This window comes from Phoenix dactylifera, chromosome 13, assembly GCF_051530095.1.
Source record: "Phoenix dactylifera cultivar Ajwa chromosome 13, Ajwa_hap1_PhDact_Kaust_v1.1, whole genome shotgun sequence".
NCBI classification, from domain to species: Eukaryota; Viridiplantae; Streptophyta; class Magnoliopsida; order Arecales; family Arecaceae; genus Phoenix; species Phoenix dactylifera.
Window position 1 is genome coordinate 23,885,997 of NC_143202.1, and position 21,825 is coordinate 23,907,821.

At 38.6% G+C, this 21,825-nt stretch overlaps 3 protein-coding genes across 10 annotated transcripts; all 3 read left to right on the plus strand.

The window, feature by feature from the left end:
• Positions 1 to 502: 502 nt before the first annotated feature.
• On the plus strand, positions 503 to 6,989 carry LOC103708584 (protein NLP2-like). 8 transcript variants are annotated; one of them, XM_088709778.1, is made up of 7 exons: positions 578 to 1,090; positions 1,327 to 2,164; positions 2,746 to 2,787; positions 2,911 to 3,286; positions 3,428 to 3,660; positions 5,301 to 5,424; positions 5,627 to 6,989. In XM_088709778.1, exons 2-7 carry the CDS (start codon positions 1,448 to 1,450, stop codon positions 6,703 to 6,705), a joined length of 2,571 nt encoding a protein of 856 aa, XP_088565904.1. In that variant the 5' UTR covers positions 578 to 1,090; positions 1,327 to 1,447; the 3' UTR covers positions 6,706 to 6,989. The 8 variants fall into 8 exon arrangements, with proteins under 8 accessions (XP_008791812.2, XP_008791813.2, XP_088565903.1 ...); XM_088709777.1 differs by having other exon boundaries at positions 564 to 1,090; positions 2,911 to 3,660; XM_088709776.1 differs by having other exon boundaries at positions 2,911 to 3,660; positions 5,280 to 5,424.
• Positions 6,990 to 8,217: 1,228 nt separating this feature from the next.
• On the plus strand, positions 8,218 to 11,199 carry LOC103708586 (uncharacterized). Its single transcript, XM_026805200.4, has 3 exons — positions 8,218 to 8,620; positions 9,807 to 10,313; positions 10,541 to 11,199. Exons 2-3 carry the CDS (start codon positions 10,264 to 10,266, stop codon positions 11,022 to 11,024), a joined length of 534 nt encoding a protein of 177 aa, XP_026661001.3. The 5' UTR covers positions 8,218 to 8,620; positions 9,807 to 10,263; the 3' UTR covers positions 11,025 to 11,199.
• A 3,569-nt stretch (positions 11,200 to 14,768) lies between these two features.
• LOC103708587 (uncharacterized) lies at positions 14,769 to 18,675 on the plus strand. The gene is made up of 3 exons (XM_008793595.5): positions 14,769 to 14,988; positions 15,261 to 15,398; positions 18,056 to 18,675. Exons 1-3 carry the CDS (start codon positions 14,860 to 14,862, stop codon positions 18,233 to 18,235), a joined length of 447 nt encoding a protein of 148 aa, XP_008791817.1. The 5' UTR covers positions 14,769 to 14,859; the 3' UTR covers positions 18,236 to 18,675.
• The last annotated feature ends 3,150 nt before the right edge of the window (positions 18,676 to 21,825 follow it).

Sequence of the window (21,825 nt, forward strand, 5' to 3'; positions counted from 1 at the left end):
CACAAATACCCTTCTAAATATTAAATTTTGCATGAATACCCTTTTAAATTGATATTCATATGTATTTCCTTATAAAACACTTGTTTTGCTATTCTACACTTTTTTTTATTCTTATTTTTGCATATGTACCCATGCCATCTAACGCTATTAAAAAATTGACGGTTTTCAAATTAAAATGACTAAAATATCCTTAATGGATAAATGTGCAAAAAAAATATTTATAAGACAATCGTGGTGGAGAACAAAAAAGTAATTTCGAGTTTTTAATTAAAATAATATATATATTTTTTTCAAGTTTTTAATTAAAATAATATATATATTTTTATTAATGGTGTTGGAACCACTTGGGTATATATACAAAAACAGTGTTTTATGAGAGTACAGAAATAAATATAAATTTTAGAAGAATACTCACGTAAATTTAAATATTGGGAGGTGTATTCATGCCAAAAAAAAAAAAAAATCCTATATATAAATAAAGAAGTTGGGCTTATAGCAATTCAAGGCGCCTTTGGGTGCATTTTTCGACGCCCGCCGCAATTCTACACCGCTGACGCTGCCAGAAGTCGTTTGCGTCCGCCACCGTGTTTTCCCTCACACCACAAAAATTCTCCTCCATCTTTTCGCCGTATGTAGTTAATTCCACGGGGCCGAATGCTAACCAAACAGTGGAATCCGTTGCAGAGAAAACGGAGAATCCGCCATCTACTGAGCCGTTGTCGTCCCGAATTCTTCTTCTCCTCCTCCTCTAGGGTGTCAATCTCCGGCCAGCTCCTCAGTTCTTCCACTGCTCCACTTCCGGGACCAGCTAGGGCTTCGCTTTTGGCCCCCGGATCAGCGGTGGTTTGGTTGGAGGTCCGGCTCCGAGAAGTAGAGGATTATGTGACTCGTTTCGCGGATTGGATTGAGCTAGCACAGTCGGTTTGGTGTTCTAGGATTTGTTTCAGCAAGAAAAAGTTCTTTTTCATTGTAAAGATTTGATTTTCTGGTCGGATAATGGTCCGAGGATTTGAAATTGGAGGTCTTGTTGGGTTTCGAAACGGGCGGGCCGAGAAAGCCGTGGTTGCAGCGTTTTCAGCACCCTTTTTCTGTGGGAATCGGTCTCTAACGCAAAGTTGGAGAGATTTTTGAGTAAGAGGTAGCTGGGTTTTCCTCTGTTAAGACGAGGGAATCCGGCTCTTTTGTATAGAAATCCCTGTGCCGAAGATGAAAGATTTCATTTTGTGTTGATTACTATACCAGCTCAGAGGAGTGAAAAATTGGTCATTTAGTCTACCAGAAAGAGAAGATGGATGGTTTTTCGCCCATTGATAGCGGGACTGGGAGTGCAGAGGATCCGTTTGGCTTTTTGGCACTCGCGAACTATGATGGTTTTGGTGAACCTTTCAGTCCTTCAACTGCAGACCAGGTTTGCTCTGCGCTAAGCTACTCGGCTGCTGCTCAGTTGATGCCCAGGAATTGGGTCTCCAACGGACTGCCTAAAATCTCGGCGGCACAAGGAAATGATGCCTTTACGGGGGATGGCAACGTCTCAGCTGATGCTTGTTCTAGCAGCAGGGAGGTGGCTTCCCCAAGGACCAGCATGCAATTTGTGTTCTCCCCTAATTGTTCAGGGTTGGAGGGAATAAACATGAGCAGTAGTTATTTTGCTTTTGATGACATTTCTGGCGAGGGAACCAGCTTTGTTCCCAAGCCCATCGCAGGTTTTTCACTTCCTGAGAGGATGCTCAGAGCACTGTCCTTGTTTAAGGAGTCTTCATGTGGTGGAATTCTTGCTCAGGTTTGGATGCCCATCAAACGAGGTGATCTGTACATGTTGAGTACCTCTGAGCAGCCATTTCTGCCGGACCAAAGTCTTGCTGGCTATCGTGAAATTTCAAGGCAGTTTACATTTGCAGCAAAGGAAGCGCCTGGCTTGTTTCCTGGGCTTCCTGGACGTGTATTCATCTCCGGAAAACCAGAGTGGACCCCAAACGTTGCCTATTATAATAGGTTCGAGTACTTGAGGGTAGACCATGCAGTTAGACATGACGTCCGTGGATCGATTGCAGTTCCAGTGTTTGATCCCTCTAAAGCTTCGTGTTGTGCAGTGCTTGAGCTTGTTATGACAAGGGAGAAACTTGATTTCGATATGGAGATGGACAATGTTTGCCATGCCTTGGAGGTCAGTGCTGGTTTCTCACTCTTAAATATTAATTTTCTGTTTATGTTTTAGTATCAGGTGGATAGAGCATAGTCATAAACAGATCCTCATTAGAATCATGTCAGTGACATGTTTGTATATATCTTTGCTCGTTCAACATTCTGCAGATTTTCCACAGCATATGGAATATCACAGCTAACAAGTCTTATTGGTAACATTTAGGCGGACAGAGGATAACGTATGTGATCGATATTGGCATGTGCACACATGAATTCATATTTTTGGTCAATAAAAGGTGGAGTCTTTTGTTAATTATGCATTACTTGTGGTGTTTGCTCTGCCAATTTCATGTTTTATTGTAGCAAAAATAGTGGTTGTTAGGTTTCCTAGGTGTATCTGGAAGATTGTTGTCTGTGCATGTCTATATGTTCCCTGTCATGCGCTGCTAATCACAATGACCATGTAAGGACAAGCCTATCTATAGTTAAGTACATTTAATCAGATCTACATCTGTTGAACAGAAACATATTTGTATAGCTCAGCATGTTTGTGTACAAATGCATAGTCATATCTGAAAATACTTCCTTTATTGCATTTTGCAGGCTGTAAATTTAAAGACCACGAAAACCCGGACTCATCAACAGGTGCTAATTAATTCCACACTGTAATCATGTTATTATTATGATAAAAAAGAAAAACTTTTCTTAGTTGTTGCTTTTTAACTGCTATTGTTCTCTATTTTCTTAGCATGTTTCCTCAATGTGCAGAATCTCACAAAAAGTCAGAAATCCGCATTCACAGAGATACTGGATGTTCTGAGAGCTGTTAGTCTTGCGCATATGTTACCTTTGGCACTTACGTGGATTCCCTTTTTTATTGATTGTGGAAGTATAGATGAGTGCATGGAAGATGATGTTCAGAATGTACAGTCAAGTTTGAGGAAAAAAACTATGCTCCGCATCCAGGAAACGGCCTGTTATGTCAATGATACAAGAATGCAGAGTTTTCTTCATGCTTGTGCTCAACATGACCTTGAGAAAGGACAGGGAATTGCTGGAAAAGCACTTCAATCAAACCACCCCTTCTTCTCTCCCGATGTAAAAGATTATGACATATGCGAGTATCCACTTGCACATCACGCCCGTAAGTATGGTTTGTGTGCTGCTGTTGCAATCAGGCTTAGGAGCACATATACTGGAAATGATGATTACATACTTGAGTTCTTTCTTCCAGTCAGTTGCAGAGGTAGTGAAGAACAACAACTGTTGTTAAACAACCTTTCAGGTACCATGAAGACAATTTGTAAGAGTTTGAGAACCGTCTCGGATGCTGAAATATTTGGAGCTGATATAACCAGAGTAGGCATTAACAGGGGAGAAGGAATAGGTTCCTCATCAACTGATTTATCTGCAAAGTGCTCTCAACTGGACAGTGATAATGAACTAACTACTGAGAAGCCTTTTGAAAATCAAATTATGAGATCTAATGAGCATGGAGGAAGTGCTTTTCACGAGCAGGTGGTGGTCTCAGTCTTAATCTTCTTCTTCTTGTCACATTGTTCTAAGAAATACTCTAAGTGTCCGTGAATAGAATGGTTTAACCATCTTAATTCCTTCCTCAAAATATGTAATGACCTTAGATTTCTGGATTAGTTGCCTCATGACACACACACGTGCATGGATAATGCTTTCTAGCCCCAGATAAGAGATTAGATATAGAGGAAGCCTTATGAGGCGTATGTAGAACTCTAAACTTTTCTCAGTGTTTATTGATCCTGAACTCTGATATCAATAACATATAACATTTCATTACCACATGATTTGTTGTTTCTTGGTTCTTATCACTATTTTGCACTCTTGCTGGTTCTTATACTTTTAAGATATGTAATATACATGTTTCCTCAGTTATTTTTGGCATTTATCACTGAGATCTGAAACATGAGATCATAATTGGTTGAAACATATTCCGACCCATTTTAGTTTGTTTCACTTTAAATGCATTGTGTCTGGTTGAAGTCCAAATCGAAGTGCTTGGAATGAGTCCAATAGATGGGGGTTCAATTGAAATGTTTTATTTTAGGTGAAATATCTGGAATTCTAGGCTAGCAAAGTGGGCTTTGAGATAATAAAATTTTAATTTTTGAAATTTGGTTTACTAGCATAAAAGCAAATGAGGGAGATTAAGTAATCCTGTGCATAACAGATTAAGAAACTAAGCAAACGTATGTAGAATATATGAGAATGAAGTTAAGGAGGAGCAGAGTTATGTTACTTGGGTTTTTGGTGCAAGAGATGGTGTCAGACACTCGTACCAAGTGTTAAATTTTTCAGAATTAGAAAATAGCATTCAGCAACTTGATTATGTACAGTTGATGTGAATGTATGCATGTAAATACATAATTTTTGACTTCATATTGATGTTATTTTAAGAACTTAATGATGATATCTTCTCAAAAAAAAAAAGGAATTTAGTGATGTTTTTCTTAGTAATGTTTAATATTAATATGTCTTTTAGTCAATGATGGGTATATGCTCCGGCGTTGAGGAGGCTCAATCATTGTGAGGGCAGGCAGGCTGGACATGCCCTCCTTTCTCCTCACCCTTCTCCACTCTCTCTCCCTCCCTCTCTCTTTTCGGTCTTTGCCTGCTCTTCCCTCCCATGACCAAGATAAAGAGAAAGAGAGAGTGGCCTCACACTGCTCTCTTTCTCGATTTTATTTCAAAATCAAGCAACCCCGTCGGGTCATGCATGGTACCAGTTGAACTGGCCTTGGTACCTGCCAGCCGGTCTTGACCGGTTTTTGTCGGTGTAGGAGGGACATACCAGCCTATTAACTGACTGATGTCCTACATGTGTCTTGGGTCCTCGTTTTTTATTAGAATGACACGATACCAATATTACTGTCCTGTTTCAGTGGGACCTAAATCCTTGGTTGTGGGATGAGTAACACTACCCTTCAGTAGCATATTTAGTATGGACAACTATATTTGCTCTGTGCTATTTCTATGAATTTGGTTGAGATGAGTGATAAGTGGAAGAAAATATACTAAGAGAGTTTTCATTCCATTGATAGCATGTGATGTTACGGTTATAATGTAGAATTTTAGAGTATTTATTTCATATGATTCAATTGCAGCATCTCAATTCTATGTTGCAGTCAAAGTCTAGCTCGACGAGGCATCTGGAAAAAAAGCGCAGTACAACTGAGAAGAATATTAGCTTAAGTGTTCTTCAGCGATACTTTCCTTGTAGTCTCAAGGATGCTGCAAAAAGCATTGGAGGTTAGTTTTTCTGTCCATCTGTATTAGTGCATTAGTAGTTCCATTTTAACGGAAAGCATGTTCGTAGCTTAAAAAAGTCTTAAGAAGAAACCTTAAGTTTCATAGTTATAGCTGGAGAAAATTAACTGCAGATTTATTAGTTGAATTTAAAATAAGGGTTGGAGATTGTTTCATTGATATAGTATGATCGTCACTTTGGCAGTTTGTCCAACAACACTGAAAAGGATATGCAGACAGCATGGGATTTTAAGATGGCCATCTCGTAAGATTAACAAGGTCAACCGTTCACTGAAGAAGATCCAAACTGTGATTAACTCTGTGCAGGGAGTGGAGGGAGCATTAAATTATGATCCTGCTGCTGGGTGTCTTGTTGCTGCGGTCTCTTTGCCTGAAAAACCATCAATGATAACCTTGGAGCCATCTGGTCGAGATTGTTTGCCTGCATCTTCTGCTCCTCAAGTTGCAGCTGAACCATCTATTGGGAAATCAGAACCAAACTACTCTTCTCTTGATGGTCGCCAACAAGAGACTTTGAGCCAATTAAAACTCCCTAATGTGCATAAATGTGAAGGGTCTGAACTCCATGTTCCCTCAGATGGCTGCAGCAATGAGTGCAAGTCTACTTGTGCTGATGGACTATTGCAGCAGGCTAACACTGAAGGTACACCTTCATGGCCAACAAATTCCAAAGATATTTTCCGTAGTTCATATCTTACAAAAGAAACAGGCTGCCAACATGCATTTGGCAAAGGTGGCTCGACTTTACAGAGCCTTGAATGTCAGATTATGTTAAGAGGCTCAAGTTCTACAGAAGCAGTGGATGAAATGAATGCTAAAATATATGCTGATGACGGAATCATAGAACACAGCCATCCTTCTTCTTCCAGCATGACAGACTCTTCCAATGGCAGTGCATCAAGTCACCCAACTTTTGTGAAAAGCTCTAATAGTATGGCAGCTGTTACTGTAAGTGGATCAGCCATCACAGTGAAGGCTACTTATAAAGATGACACTGTGAGGTTTAAGTTCTTGCCATCCATGGGTTGCCACCGTTTGTTTGAGGAAGTTGGAAAGAGATTCAGATTGTTGGCTGGGACATTCCAGCTCAAGTACATGGATGACGAGGAAGAGTGGGTGATGTTGGCAAGTGACTCTGATCTGCAGGAGTGTATTGAAGTATTGGAGTATATAGGATCCCATAGCGTAAAGCTTCAAGTTCGAGATGCGGCTTCTGCTATTGGCAGCTCAGGAAGTAGCGATTGCCTGCTAATGGAGTCATAAGGCCTCGAAGAGATGAGAGCATGCACTTGAACGGTGTCTCGTCAGTGTTTATGAGTTTTGTTGGGCAAATCTACTTTGGATACTTCGGTAGAACTAGGGAGTGTTTTTTTGCAGGATATATACTTCATAGTAACAGGTGTACATATTGTGGATGTAGGAAGAGATATCAAGGGGGTTGGTTGGCAGGATTGTTAAACAAGCTGCTTGCCATGTCTTGTAGACCCCAATTTGCGCTTTCAGTGGCCTGTACACAGTTTCCACTTTTAAGCAGGTGTTTTGCATTATTTTCTCTGCAACTTTTAATTGCCCCTCCTCACCCCAAGTTAGAAGCTTAGTTGCCAGAATCAAGAGCGACTGCGGGGAAGCAGATACTCTCGAAACGTTTTTAATAAGACAACTTTTGGGAAGTGAAGTGGGGTCAAGATTCCGAGAAAATTCTAAAGCAGTGGCATTATCCTACGTAGAAGATTCTAGCTACCAATATTAGATGTCTACAAATGCAACAAGAAAAATCTATTTTTTAAAATCAGTTTAGAAACTTAATTTTGTCTTCCATTCCAGATATTTTTAGTTAAATCACATCAATATGGGAGGCTGCTTAGTGGTTTCAAACTTTAAATTCAAATTTCATGTCTACTTCATTTATCTGGATGAGAATCAGATGTATGTAACTGTAGAACCCATAATATTCTATTGGAAATTCTGCATATTTTCTATGTTCATAACTGAAACCATTATGTGATATTCTTATGTGTTTTTCACTTCTTGTCATCTATCGGTCCGTATTGAAGAATAGAAACTTTTTTTTGTTGAAGCCCTACTCTATCAGAATCTTATTTTTAAGTATTGTTACTGATACATTACTAGTAGGTGAAAAGCTAAACCCCCTAGCTCCACCACCCTCTCACTTACCTGTACTTGCATGGCAGTCATGTAATGGCTAAACCATACTTGGCCCTACACAATATCCACCTAACCTCTGTGTATTGCATTAGGTTGCGACCACTATATGCGAAATGGCCTGATCTAGCCTGGTCCACTTGACCGGCCAGACTCATCCAGATTGGCCTTGCACATGCCCTGCATGTGACGGACGGTAGAAGACTCCCATTGGGAAGATGTGAGTCTTCTTCCTCTCTAAGGACTCCAACTAGGATCGGAGTCTTAAGGCCACCGAACTCGAGCGGAATTTTAGGGTTTCTCTATATGAAAGCCTCCCCATCCCTCTATGACCCTCCACCTTAAGTAATCCCTCTTCTTCCTCATTCTTCTTCTCTCTTGAGCTTGCCGATTTCTAGCATTGTGCCCCCTAGAAATTGGGGCCAGAGAGCTTGTCGGAGCCGATGTAAAGCCCGGATCCTCTTTTTCCTTGCTTACTCCACCCTCTTTAGGTCTTGAAAATCAATCAAAAGAAAATCCCTATTCTTTCCCCTATTTTGGTCGTCTTCTCTTCTTTGTTTTGGTCATTTCTGCCGCTAGAGTTCATTGTTAAGGTCCTCAATCTCTCCTTTGTGTCGGCCTTTGGCCTGTGCCAAAGTCCTAGCCACCGGCGAGAAGGCTGGGATCTAAAAAACGATTAAGCCAAAAAAGTCCCTTCTTTGGCTAAACTTTTTTTAGGTTTATTTCTTTGCCACTAACTGCTGCTCAGTTGCTGATCATTGCTCCTCTAACCAGCAGTCAAGTCAATAACCCACTTATTTTCTTGTTGGAGAGAAAGGCTTTCTTTTTCTCTCTTCTCTCTCTTCATCACACACTCCTTATTTCTCTCTCTACGTGGATTTTTTCTTTCTACGCTCTCTGAGGTTGTTGGATCCAGTAAAGGGCTCTTCCTAATGATTTTGATTGATCCTAATGAAGCGGGTCCTGATCTATGGTCGCCAGATGGTGTACCGGCCCCAACCCCGGCCTAGGCGAGGTACCACTAGATTGCACCATCAATATTTTTTATAGTGTTATTTGCATTCTAATATAATTTTTAATTCATAATAGATCAATTGTATGACTTATATCGAATCGATCGGGACGTCAAACATTACCGCTTGGCCAACCCTATGAGGATGTTGGAACTTAAAGTTTTTATTTTTAAAAAATTATGGTAAAATTTTGATAAAAATATAATTTTTGAATATTAGTCTCCGAGAGAAATTTTCGAAATTAATTGGATCTGTTGGTTGATTTCACTTGCAATATAACTAATGTAACTCTCTTTGTAGATTTATCGGCAAATTGTAAAATATTTTCTATACAAAATTATTTACAATTTATGAAATTCATGCTTAGTATTTTTAATTATTAAATATGCCCTTATCTAGAATATTAAATAATTCATGATCAGAAGTATTGATTTTGATATGAATTATACTCGATTAATTTTCATGTCGCATGGCTTTATGAACTTTTTGATTTGGAACATGAAATATATTTTTGAAAAAAAGAGTTTTGAGTCAAGATGGATTTGAAATCGCACCAAACTATGTCTCGATACTCTATGAGTAGAGCTTGTATATTGGCATTTTGATATTTTGCCAATGGGGGTTATACAATGTTACCTCATTATCCTGCTGGTGGGGGTTGTATGCTAGCACTTCGATACCCTGCCAAATGGAAGTTATACATTGGCACTTTGATACTTTTGGTTAGCCTTTCACACTTCTTTCAAAGCATATGGAGATCTTGAGTGTCCTGAAGCACCCAAGTCTAATTAATCATTTCCCTTTCCTCCCTTTCTCCACTTCTTTTTCAGCCTTTGGACATAACACCACCACCAAGGGAATCATGATGCCATCCATTGGCAATTATCAATGTCTAAGATATGCATATATCTAGTCAACATACTTCCTACCAAGGCAATGAGAATGTTCCCCATCTAACTAGAGGAGGAAAATGATGGGGATGAGATGTAATGCTGCAAGCTTTTGATTCTTTATGTGAAAATGCTGCAATTACTAAAGCAATGCTCTTTTGACTCTTCTGCCTTCCCCCCTTTTAAAAATTGCTGTTTCTACTTCTGTTTCAGCATTTAATCATAGTTAACCATCGTAATCCTTGGAGCTGTATAAGAATTATCATCACGACCTTTTCTATTTGTTTTTTCTCCATAGATGTGTAGCTTGCATCGATCGAATATTTCAGTCACAAACAATGGTCCCGGGCCAATTTGATGTTTACGATCGATCGATCTTTAGTGTTTGTGGTCATGCCGACAACATTGGCCACTGGGGTCATTGGATTTGACCCACACTAGCTTTGTTATACAAGATCATGGGGCCTAAATAGCAGCTATACTAGTGAAGGAACCTGCTGTGGTTCATATCTAAAGGACTCGATGGGGGCCATTCAACTTTTTTTCTGGTGGTGTTCAAATCTAGTTTTCAGCAGTCAGCTCTTATCACTCCATTGTAAGGAATCCTGCCAAAGCAAAAGCATGCTACAATAAAGAAAAGAAAGAGAAAGTAAAGGACCACATTGCCACTGCAGAATATCTTCACAAACTCTAGTTCAAGCCACACCACTCTGTTCCACAGATGAACTCCATCACTCTCATCCTCCAACTATCCCATGTTTCTCCACTCCTTGTTCATGCAAGATCAAAAGATTCAACAATCAAGGCAAGCAAAAATCCCCATTATCTACCTCTTCTTTTATATAAGCAAGCGTTTCATGATGTAGATTATAACCTTCATGCCTAGTTTTTTGAATTTATTCATAGTATTAACATCATAAGTTTTTTTTGGGCCGGAACAACACTTGTTCTCTGAATGTTTCACTACTAGCATAGACACCTCTGTCCTTGTCTTCTTGGGTTCGTTTGGTCACTGAGATGCTCATGTTTCAGAAAGCCGTGGTACCAAAGAGTGATGGAGATTGTGATTCTATGGAAGCATGCAACAAAGTCTCCAGTAACAAAATCTGATGGAATTCCAGCAAACTACAACAAACCGAAGCTAAGGAAATGTACTTCTCTGAAGGTAGCCTCTTCATTCACTCGAGTCTGTCTTTGTGCTCCCATCTCTTCCTACAACGAGGTGTTTCGAGCCGACGTCCCTCAAAGAAGGAGCTGCAGTTTGTCGAGATCGAAATCTTTTGTGGCTCCTGATAGAGTCATGAACGCAAGAACCTCGGTGGAAGGTCGGAGAGTGTTCAGGGGGAAGTCGTTAACCGACGACACCTTGATGAGGAGATTTGTGGTGGAAGAGGAAGCAATGATGCAGCTGAGGAGGAGGAACCAGATGGAATTCATGAGAAAGAGGAATGCCATGAGAAGGAAAAAGCTTGGGCCTAGTCCTCTTAGAATGATGGTAACGGCTGGAGAAGAGTAGATCTTAATGGTATCTCTGTTTTAACTGTCCTCCTTGATATAGGCATGTAGCTTCTGAACTCCTCCAAATGGAGCTTGCTTTCGTTGCTTCATAAGAACATGATATAAAAAGAAATTATCCTTTTTTATTGGACAGAAAAAAGGTGTGAAAGTGTGCTTATTACTTCATGTTATCTCCAATCTATTAGTTTTTTTTTTCCCTTCTTACTCTCTTGTCATTGATGCTTCTAATAAGCATCACAAAAACAATGAAAAACTCAGTTTTAGCAAGAAAAGATGGTTAATTAACCATGTAGTAGGATTTTTTTTAATAGATTTTGATTGAAACTGAGGTGAGAAAGGAAAAATTTAAAGATAAAAGGGTGTCACCTTTGCCGGCCGTTAGTTTTGAAATTTAGCATGCCGTTGGGTATCTGTCCGGTTTCTCCGGTTTCCGAGGTTCATGATTTCTTGGGATCAAATTATGATCTTGGGAGTTAATTCCGGCCCATGGTCTCGGCATCAAGCCTGGCCCAATAAAAATAATAATTCTGGCCCACTTTTTTTTTTTTTGGTGTTTTTTCTCCTTCTTCTTCTTCTTTTTTGAAAAAAAGAGCTGGCCCACCTAAAGCTTGCTAACAGCCTGAAATTTGGGGTGCATGTATGCACTACTGGACAAGATTAAGTTGACTAAAGTGTTAATGTATTGTTTTAGAGCAAAAAAAAAAAAAAAAAGAGTGTTAATATGCTGTTGGAATTAGCAAATTTGTACCATTGTTGAAGACATCTTTCCATGACTACAAAGTTCTGCCTTTCACTTCACACCTTGAAAAGTGCTTGATGTAAGATAAACATGCCTACATCTGAGCTTGATTGATATGCACAGCTAACATATGTGATATTGAGTCCTAAAATGAGTAACGCTAGGTCTTGGGATTCAGATAGGGCTGAGTTTTTCAGCCTGGTTGAGATCGATTTACATGCATAATCTCCAACTTCTTACAATTTGTTCCAATATTTGATCATCCAGAAATATGGATCTCATGAGCCAGAATCTCTTAGTCGAGTCGATGCCGAATCAAGTAATTGCAGGCAACCAGATATGATATTGAATTGATATAGGGGGAACGAATCGATAATATTGCCGCTTTGAACATACTCTAGGTATGTATTTGGATTATAAGATAAGTAAAAGATTAATGGTCTGCATGCTAGATTCTGAATATGAAGCTAATTAGGACTATATAGCTATATTGTATTGCAGAGAACAGAAAACCAAACATTGAGGCCTGCAACTCAGAATTTCATCTATATTCAACAAATTGTCAAAATAATCCTGTCAGCATTCTAAGACAATTAAAATCTAGTTTTTTCAGTCTACCTCTGCCTCCCATCTCTTCACTTGGGGATGATAAGATCCATTGGTATTAATCTTACACCCACTGCTGTGGAGATGGTTCCCATGATATGTGCATATTTTGCGATCAATCTTGCACTACCTCAGGAGAAAATTCTACTTTTCCATATTAACCATTACAATATGGAAGACAAATTACAAAAGAACTGATTATTTTTTAAATTTGCTAGCAGCCATTCACCTTCAAACCATGCATCTGAGTATGGGAACTCCCTCCCATCCATCTTACATTTCTTGCCACACCACCGTAGCATATATGCGCTCAAAGGAAGAAAAAAAAGCCCAATATATCCACAATATTCTCCATAGAAACGCTTTAGGCTCCGTTTGGAAAAGTTATTGGCAACAGAACTTTCAGAAGTAGCACTTTGGGAAATAGAGCTTTTATAGAAAACTATTTATTGTTTGGTAAATGGTAACTACATTTCTAAAGTACTGCGCCACTTTAACATGTATTTGGTAAAGAAATTGAGAAAGTACTTTTGGTATAGTACATCATATAATATTATACAACAAAGCATAATAAAATACAATATATATTAATACATAAATATATAATATAATATAATATTATTATAATATAGTAATATGATATTCTATACTATAGCATAATAATTTAATATAATATTAAATTATTGAACATAACATATCAATGTATTATAATATAATGTAATATAATATTATATTTATAGTATAAAACAATTATAAAGATATAAAATGTTTATTAACGTAAATTAATTTTTCATAATATAACAAATTTTCTAGCTAAGTGATAAAATTGGTTATATAATTATTAAAGGGATATTTTGTGTAATTATTATATTTTATCACGAATATTTTGGCCAAAAAAATAGCTTTCCGATCGGGACTAAAAGTACTCTTTCAGAAAGCTCTAAAATAAAGTTTTTTTCCAAAAAAACTATTTTTAGCTTCATACAAAAGCTAAAATAGCTTTTCGAAATTTTTACCAAACATCCTTATTTTATCTAAAAGCACTTTTGGAGGGCCAAAAAGTGCCAAAAGCTCCCCCAAATGGAGTCTTAATCTTGAAGAAGTATGAATTTTTTGTAACTTTTGCTACTCGTGTCACTTATCATATAAACAAGTCAAGAGGTTTAAGGTCAAAAATATAAATAAATTTAATTTTGTTAAGATCTTATCTAAAACCCGGGCATTAAAATCTATCCGATACGAGACTATTATTTCTCAATACCCTCTCTGAGCCGGATGGACTAAACCCGTAACGAGGGGCAACAGGCTCTGATACTTTGGATAGTTGGGTCCAAAAGTATCTAGGCACTACAATAGTTCTTAAGCTATTCGATGTGAGACTATTATTTCTCAGCAAGTCTCGGCTTCACCCCTAACATCACATGTCCAAATTCAACAATTTGATGCACCTAGTCTAGAAATAGATAAGTAAACAATGCCCTCCATCATAACAGGAGAAAAGCCCGGAGAGTTAGATATAACTCATCATTCACCCTCGGTCGGATCCTCTTCTATTCAGAGTTTAGACTTGGAGAGATCCAATTTATCAATCATAGACTTTCATATATTATACCATGACTGTGATTATATGCATCATATTGATATATGATATATAGATAGCTATAATTGAAAGACTAGGTGTTTGCTATTCAAATCCGAATCACAGAGGACTTCAGTCAACTTCTAAAATTTTAATGATGGTTAACTAAACATAAGGTAAAAGATCTCATGTAACTTTGGATCAAATAAAAATTTTTCTCTCTTTACATTTCGTTTGAAAATTTTCTATTAGAAAAAAATCAAGTTTAAAAATTGATTCAAACAGTGAGGACCCGTGCAGGCGTGTGTTTAGTTCCACATCGGTTATTCGCTGGGTAGATCTTGGGTACTTATACAGGATCAAGGAACCCAAATAATATCTTCTGGCTAGCCATTTTGGGTGAGCTTCTGGATTGTTACAAATGGTATCTGAGCGGACCCAGCCCATAACCTATGTGGACTAGGAGATACTACAGCACGGATCTATTGGGGCTGACTACGGGCCAATCGTGGTGTTTGTGATTAGATTTGAATAGATATGAATCCTTAGCCTGACGAGGACGTCAGTCCCACATCATTTATTCGCTAGGTAGATCTTGGGTACTTATACAGGATCAAGTAACCTAAATAATAACTTTCGGCTAGCTATTTTGGGTGAGGTCATGGGTTGTTACACAAACATTACCTAAAATGGAAAACAGGATTGAATTTGACAGGGGTTTGGCTTGCGTAGCTTTAAACCGTTCCGGAGGAGTATCGTAACGGAATCCTCTTCACCGAGCGCTCTCCAAACCCCTAGCCTTTTCGCTCCTAAAAAGCGGAGGAGTATCGTAACGAAAACGGCGACAGAGCCCCTCTCTTCCTCTTTTCTTAGCAGCCAACCAAGAGAGATCGAGGGAAACAGAGAGAGATGGATCACGTAGCGGCAGTGGAAGAACGAATAGTATCCGATAGATTGAGAAGGAAGCTCGAGGAAGCGAACATCGCGGCGCAGAACCAGCTCTCTCCCATCCAAGACCACGTCAACTTCACCCTCCAGGCATCTCTTTTTCTGCTTTCACCCCTTTTTCTCGATCTATCTTATTTTTTTATACTTTTTTCTCATAAATATAGTGCTTCCTTTAATTTAATTAAAGCCCCCTCCCTCCCCACTTGTTTTTTTTTTTGTGATGCCAGTTCTTCTCCTTTAAGCAGTATTTTCTTTTATTTCAACTCTATTTCTAAAAGTTTGTAACTTGCTTATTCAAATTGATTTTTTTCCCTATTTATTAAGATTTTATGACAAATTGTTAAATTGAATGGGCATTGCAGCAAGCATACTTCAAATGTGCATATGAATGCTTCGATAGGAGGAGGAGGCAGGAGGATATAAACAACTGCGTGGAGCATTGCAGTGTTCCGGTTCTCAATGCCAATAATCTTGTCGAAACTGAAATGGCCAAATTTCAGGTATTCTTGATTTTGTTCGTCCTTTGCTTCAATAAGCCAAATTGACTTCTTTGATTTTTCTTTGATTGACATATTTGCTGTTGTTTGCTATGAAGATAAATTTTGGCGAGTTGTGGTGTCTTGTGATTAATAGTTTGAGTTGAGTTGATTGTTGGGGATGGATGATTGGGTGCCTAAGGTTTTCATTATTGCGAGATATCACATGCTTGGTTCAAAAAAAGGGAAACAAGAGAAATTACAGCCGTTAATTTGGGGCATTGGACTAACACTCCAGAATATGAGTAAGAAAACATTTCAGCAATTATGATGGTTCATTGTAGCTGTCGATCCCTTAGTTATCAGAAGCGGGTGTGGATGTGGAAAAGCATGGGTAAGGGAAAGTGGCTCTCATAAAAAAGGAAAGGAGGAAATGCTTAGAAAGCAGGTGCAAGGATTAGTTTATGAGGAGATTTCAAAGCGGATGCACTGCTCTAAGTGGAAGATTCCTGCTACAAAGGTCAATCGTAATCGTAAATTTAAATCGTTGGAGAAGATGAAGCATGGGTCCTTGTTGTATCTAAATCAATGTATTGCAACAGGACTTGTGAGTACTCAAGACTTGGATGATGATATAAACATAAATGCAGGGGCTTGAAGCCAATTATTTGATGTTTTGAGGCTGCAAAATCCCATCTTGGGTGCAAAAGACACCTGTGGATATGTCTATCAACCAGGATGGGCAAGTATAGGAAATTAGATTTCTGGACCCTTTTTGAAGTTTCTCAGTTGACTTCTTTGAGATGCAATCAATCTGGACTTTTGGTGGAGGATGGTCCAAAGGCAATTGAACGAGTAATCTTACATTTGGAGCAAAGGGATATAGTATGCGCAAGATGTTTGAAGAAGGAATACAAGGTCACTAGAGGAGTAAGGGGGACAGTTGATAAAAGTATTTTATGCAAAAGATGTGTTTTCTTTTTCAAATTGCAGGTTCTATGCTTTTAGGACTTTTGCTTGAATTATGTAAGTCCGCACTTGCATGCATCAGATTAGCGTTGGATCAATGCACGAACTCTCATTTCTAATTTTAATAATTATTCGTTGTTCTTATTATACTTCATTTTCTTGTAAAAGATGCAATAATTTAGAAATGGGAGATGTAAAAAGGGTATTATTGGAGCTTGCAATATCTTTTGATTGCATGCTTTAGTATAAAGCATGTTATAATTCTAATATAGCAATTGATAATGCAAGCAGAACACTCTTAGGTTAAATATTATCTTAAGTTAACATATCTTATATCTTTCAGTATATATGTGTGTATGTATAGAGTTTTCTTTTGATTTTCTTAGTTATTCAGATTTTATAATTTTTACCACACTCAAATATTACTCACTTAGTAATAGTGTAGTGCCATGACAGTACTAGCTAGTGTGATTTATATTGGTCTTATAAACTTTTAGTATTTAGGATTGTTATATTGCATTTGTAACAATTTGACTAGTAACAAATTTGTATGGAGCAGTTTGTAGAAACACCTCTCGTACCTTTTTTTCTCCCTCTCATTCCTACCTAACCTGCTACGTCCATTTCTATCTCCAGAGAAGAAAAAGAACCAGCTTCTTCTTGATACTGCTGATTGGAAATTCTTATCTCATCTCATTTCACTCAGCCAAATCCAAACTCTCAAATTGGTGCATTTGAAGCCTCAGATACCAAATAGGTGTTTGCACAGAGAGATGGACAATTTCATTTCTCCTCCCTCTTTTGATTTCTTTTCCTCATAAAGCACATGCAATAATAGCATGACATATAGGATGTGGTTCCATATTCGAATTGATTTTAGGAGAAATATAATTTTTAATCAGAAAAAACATTTTAAAAACTGCACCTGGTAGGTGGGTAGGCCCAATGGCCTCCTAGCACTGAGCTGTTAGGCAGGTGCCTAGAGGTCAAAGGGGACCCAACATTAATACATTTAAAATCTAATGGTAATGAGAAACATAACATAATAAATTAGTTTAGTGAGCCAATGGGAAGTATCAACTTAGCAGCATTCAACAGTAATTTATAAGTCAATATCATCCTCCATTAATTTTCAGTTCATTAAATTTCGTCATTCTGAACATTGGTTCAAACAATGAACAGACACACAAATGGGATGTTTTTTTTTTTTTTTAAAGTATAGCTGTACAAAATAGGAGAAAATTTAGGTTGGTGAATAATACGAGATCTGGATTGTAGCTTCATACCGTGTTTCAACTTTCAACCATGCAATAAAAGAGTGAAGAAGTTTGGAACTTTCAACTTCTAGTATGTACTATGGAGAGTCTCAAGGTTGTATTTTAGCAAGGTTGTTAGTTCTTATGACATTATTTCACTTGTGAAGATAATATCAGGGATCTATCCATGCAAATATCAATTTTCAGCCTATGGACTATGAACAGAATAATACTAGCATCAAAATCATTTTGCTTTGTCTAATGCTCTAGTGGCCATCTATGAATTATATGACAGTAGTAGGATGCTTTGTTATAACTTACATCTTCATAATATTTCTTTGATATTCATAAGCTATGAATCTACAACTATGTAAACACTGCAATATCAGAACAAGTACCATGCCCTAGCTTTTTCCCCCTGTCATTGCAACTCAACTTATTTCTTTTCCTCTTCAGGAACGAATGAACCGGTCTCTAATGGTATGCCAAGACAAGTTTGAAGCAGCAAAACTCCAGCAGATTAAAACAAGTGCCATGAATGACTTGGAGTCCTGTGTCAATCAGGCCATTGACGACAATATAAAAACTCTTCCTCACATTGCTGACCGTATCAAGGCCTCTCTCTCTATCAGTTGAGAGTTTAACCCAGTTTGCTTCAATAATTCAGAACATCATCATTCAAGATAAAGATGTGACCAATTCTTTTCAGAGACTTTGTAATATTGAGATATCTTCAGTAGAATTTTTCAGCTGCAGGCTGGATGGGAGGTCGGCTATACTTCCAAATGAAGTGGCTTGAGAAAAAGTATCAACTCATTAGACTCATTGTTCATCCCTGTACTTCTAAAAACTAATACTTATCATTCATCTTTCATATCCAGACACAAGATGATTCCAGATGGGCTTATGCCATAAATTTTGTGGTGGCTTCTTGCAAGTGGCTTTATTCAAAGTTATTTAAATTTAACACCAGTGTTGATTTTCTATTAATAACTTGTTTTCATTGTGACCAGAATATTTACATTTAATTATGTGGATGTGATATTCTTCCGTGTCAGTTTCCAGATTATTAGAAATGATTGCAACATTGCTTGTAATCCTGATGAGGAAACCTTTAGGATGAATGGCCTTTCTTTCATGGACATGAGATGGCACAAGTGTATATGCTTGCCCTTAGATTTCGTTCTTGATAATTGAGTCATTCAGTAAATAATGCAAGTTTTTGAGTGCTGAGTTGATAATACTTAATTGGATACTAGTAGGTTTTCAGTCTTCTGATCATCTGATGGTAGTCGAACTACTGGTGTTAATGATTTGTGAGCATGTAAACATGTTTTGGCTGCAGTGTGCATTACACTGTTAAAACTCATTTGTGTGCTTCAGAGATAACCATGGAACAGGGCATACTGTGTTACGTTGGATTGCATTGGAAGAACATAAGCATGCATAGATTTCAAAGGAATTGATGGCTCTATGAACTCATTATGGCTGCATTGATGTCAGCTTCAGCCAGGAGATGCTGCGTCGATCCAATTTTTCACCACATTGGTGTGCTCCACTAACTAGTCTTCAATGTGGTGCTCCACTAATATTACAGCTATTTTCTTCAGTAGTAGTGCCTAAGTTGGTCTCCAGGGCTCATTCTCTGAGATGCAGATGCTTGAGATGAGGTGTTGGTTGATGTTAACTTCAGAAAAAAGCAAAACATCTTCAGCAAGCGTGAGGCTGGCCATCATTGGGGCCATTACAAGCAAGTTCGTATCCCTCCACACTCCTTATCAAGCAACTTGGTATACGAATTGGAGCTCAAAATTCAGGATAAGGCATTTGACTGGCAACAGAATGAGAAGTGCATCAGGATGTTGTCCCTTTTCTCAAACCATCTTTCCAAATAACACAAAGAAGGCAGGTGCACCAAGAATGTTCAGCAGAAATGCCCAGCAAGGGGGCAAAAACACTTTATTTCTGATAATGAGCAACACATGTATTACTAAGTTAAAAACTTGATCCATCAGTTATAGTGACTTTTGCATGGCATCCTATATAGCTATCATAGCAGAGAACATATCTCTGTATTATTAAATACTCCACATCCTGTTCCTTCTCTTAGAGCATCATTCCAGCAGCACAGAAACTGTTCTTGGACCACCTCTTTTCTAGCATGTTTTTGCAGCACTAACAAGGTAAGATAAGAAGAAAGGAGGGGATCCAGGTGAGGCAGCTGTTTCAGCCTCCTTTCCATTCGAATGTGAGTCCATCTCCTTTGAATATTTGGATTAGATTGGGTTAAAAGCTCAAGTAGTACCAGTTACATGAAGCTGGACTGGTTAAAAGCTCAAGTGTTACCAGTTGCAAATTGGTTGAACTGGTTAAAAGCTTTAGATATGAATGCATAATCACATTCAAACTAAGAATTTCTGTGACTTTGAATACAAGGTTAGTGTGCACCATTTAAAGAACTTTCCAGCTGCCTCGGAGCAGTTCTATTGAAGCCCGGGTAGAAAGCAGTTCAAACTCAAGCCATGCCCCTCCTTTTTCTTAGCTAACAAGCTAGAGTAGGCATTGAGTGCAAGTTTGGACACAAACATACACCACACCATTGGCCAGCCTCGCTCTTGCCATGTTCCTCTCTTCATTGTGACACCTTGTGCTCCATCTTCTCCTCAAATCATCTCGAAGTAGCTTTTCCTAGCGAAAAAAGTTCATATTTCATGCAAGCTAAGCCAAAGTCTGGCATGTCTCAAAAAATCAAGTTGAGTTGATTTTAGCACTTGAGGTGGATGTGCAGCTGCTAGAACTCAAATAATTCAAGTCGTCCACGCTACACCAAGCTTATCACCAAGAGATTTTCTTCTATTCTATTTCAGGTGGGCATGAGAGAGAGAAACAAGCATAATGTGAGATGCCAAAATCATGGAAATATATGTAATTATCACACAATGGGACTAATGTAGGGAATAATTTACATGTAGTTACTTACCACATGGACATTTATGTGCATATGTTCACAAAGAAAATTGCATCCAACCGCTGTATTTTTTCGATTCGTTATGCACTAAATGTAAAAATTAGCAGGGTATATGGATGATTGGTGATTGACTCGAGGAAAAAGGCAAAGTGTATGCATCTGTTTGTCGGATAAGAGGCTGGAACTTGGATGGCAAACTTGAAAGTCAACTAAAAAGGTCCCATGAAAGATATTTAAACATTATTATTTTATGAATCTAATTAATATTATGTCGATAGAAATACATGAAGGTATGCTATATCAGTCTGAACCAAACGGTACGAATTATACTGTATCATACTGATTAACACTTGGTATACCAAAAAAATTCTATACCGTACCATATCAATACTGTACTAGTGCAGCACTGATATGAAGTTTGGTATCGAGACGTCGAGCTTTCGGTTGGATCACGTCTGAGATTTAGTTTGTTAGCCCAATCATAGATTGCATCCCGTATGGAAATCCCATGGTCCCACCGTAACCCTTGCCTCAGTTGTAAATTTTAACAATTGTAAGGCCATTTATATAATAAAACAACCTACTAAATTAGTAAAATGCGGGTGGTTCTATATACACCCCCCCTATTGCTCAGGACACCCCCCAAAAATTAAAAAAAAATTAAATACTCTCTACACCCCCCCATTTGCTAAGGACACCCCTAAAAAATTAAAAATTCCTAAATTACCCCCCACCCTCCCCACCTCCTCACCTAAATTGCTCTCTACACCCCCCAAACCCCCCCACCCCGCTCTTTCCCTCCAAAACACCTCGCCAACGCCCAAAACCCCCCCGTTCCCCCTTCTCCCTCTCGTTGCCGGCATTCTCCCGATCTCCGACCACCTCGCCGGCTTCTCCCGGAACCACCTCGCCGGCTTCTCCCGAAATTTTTTTTTTTCACGGTTCGTGCTCCGTTCGGCACTGGATCGCCGAACAAAAGGCTTCTGTTCGGCTAAACAGTGCCGGACAGAAGCCTTCTGTTCGGCACTGTGCAGTCGAACAGATCTGTTCGGTTGAGGGTTGCCGAACAGAAGGCTTCTGTTCGGCACTGTTCAGCCGAACAGAAGCCTTTTGTTCGGCGATCCAGTGCCGAACGGAGCACGAACCGTAAAAAAAAAAAATTTCGGGAGAAGCCGGCGAGGTGGTTCCGGGAGAAGCCGGCGAGGTGGTCGGAGATCGGAAGAATGCCGGCGACGAGAGGGAGAAGGGGGAACGGGGG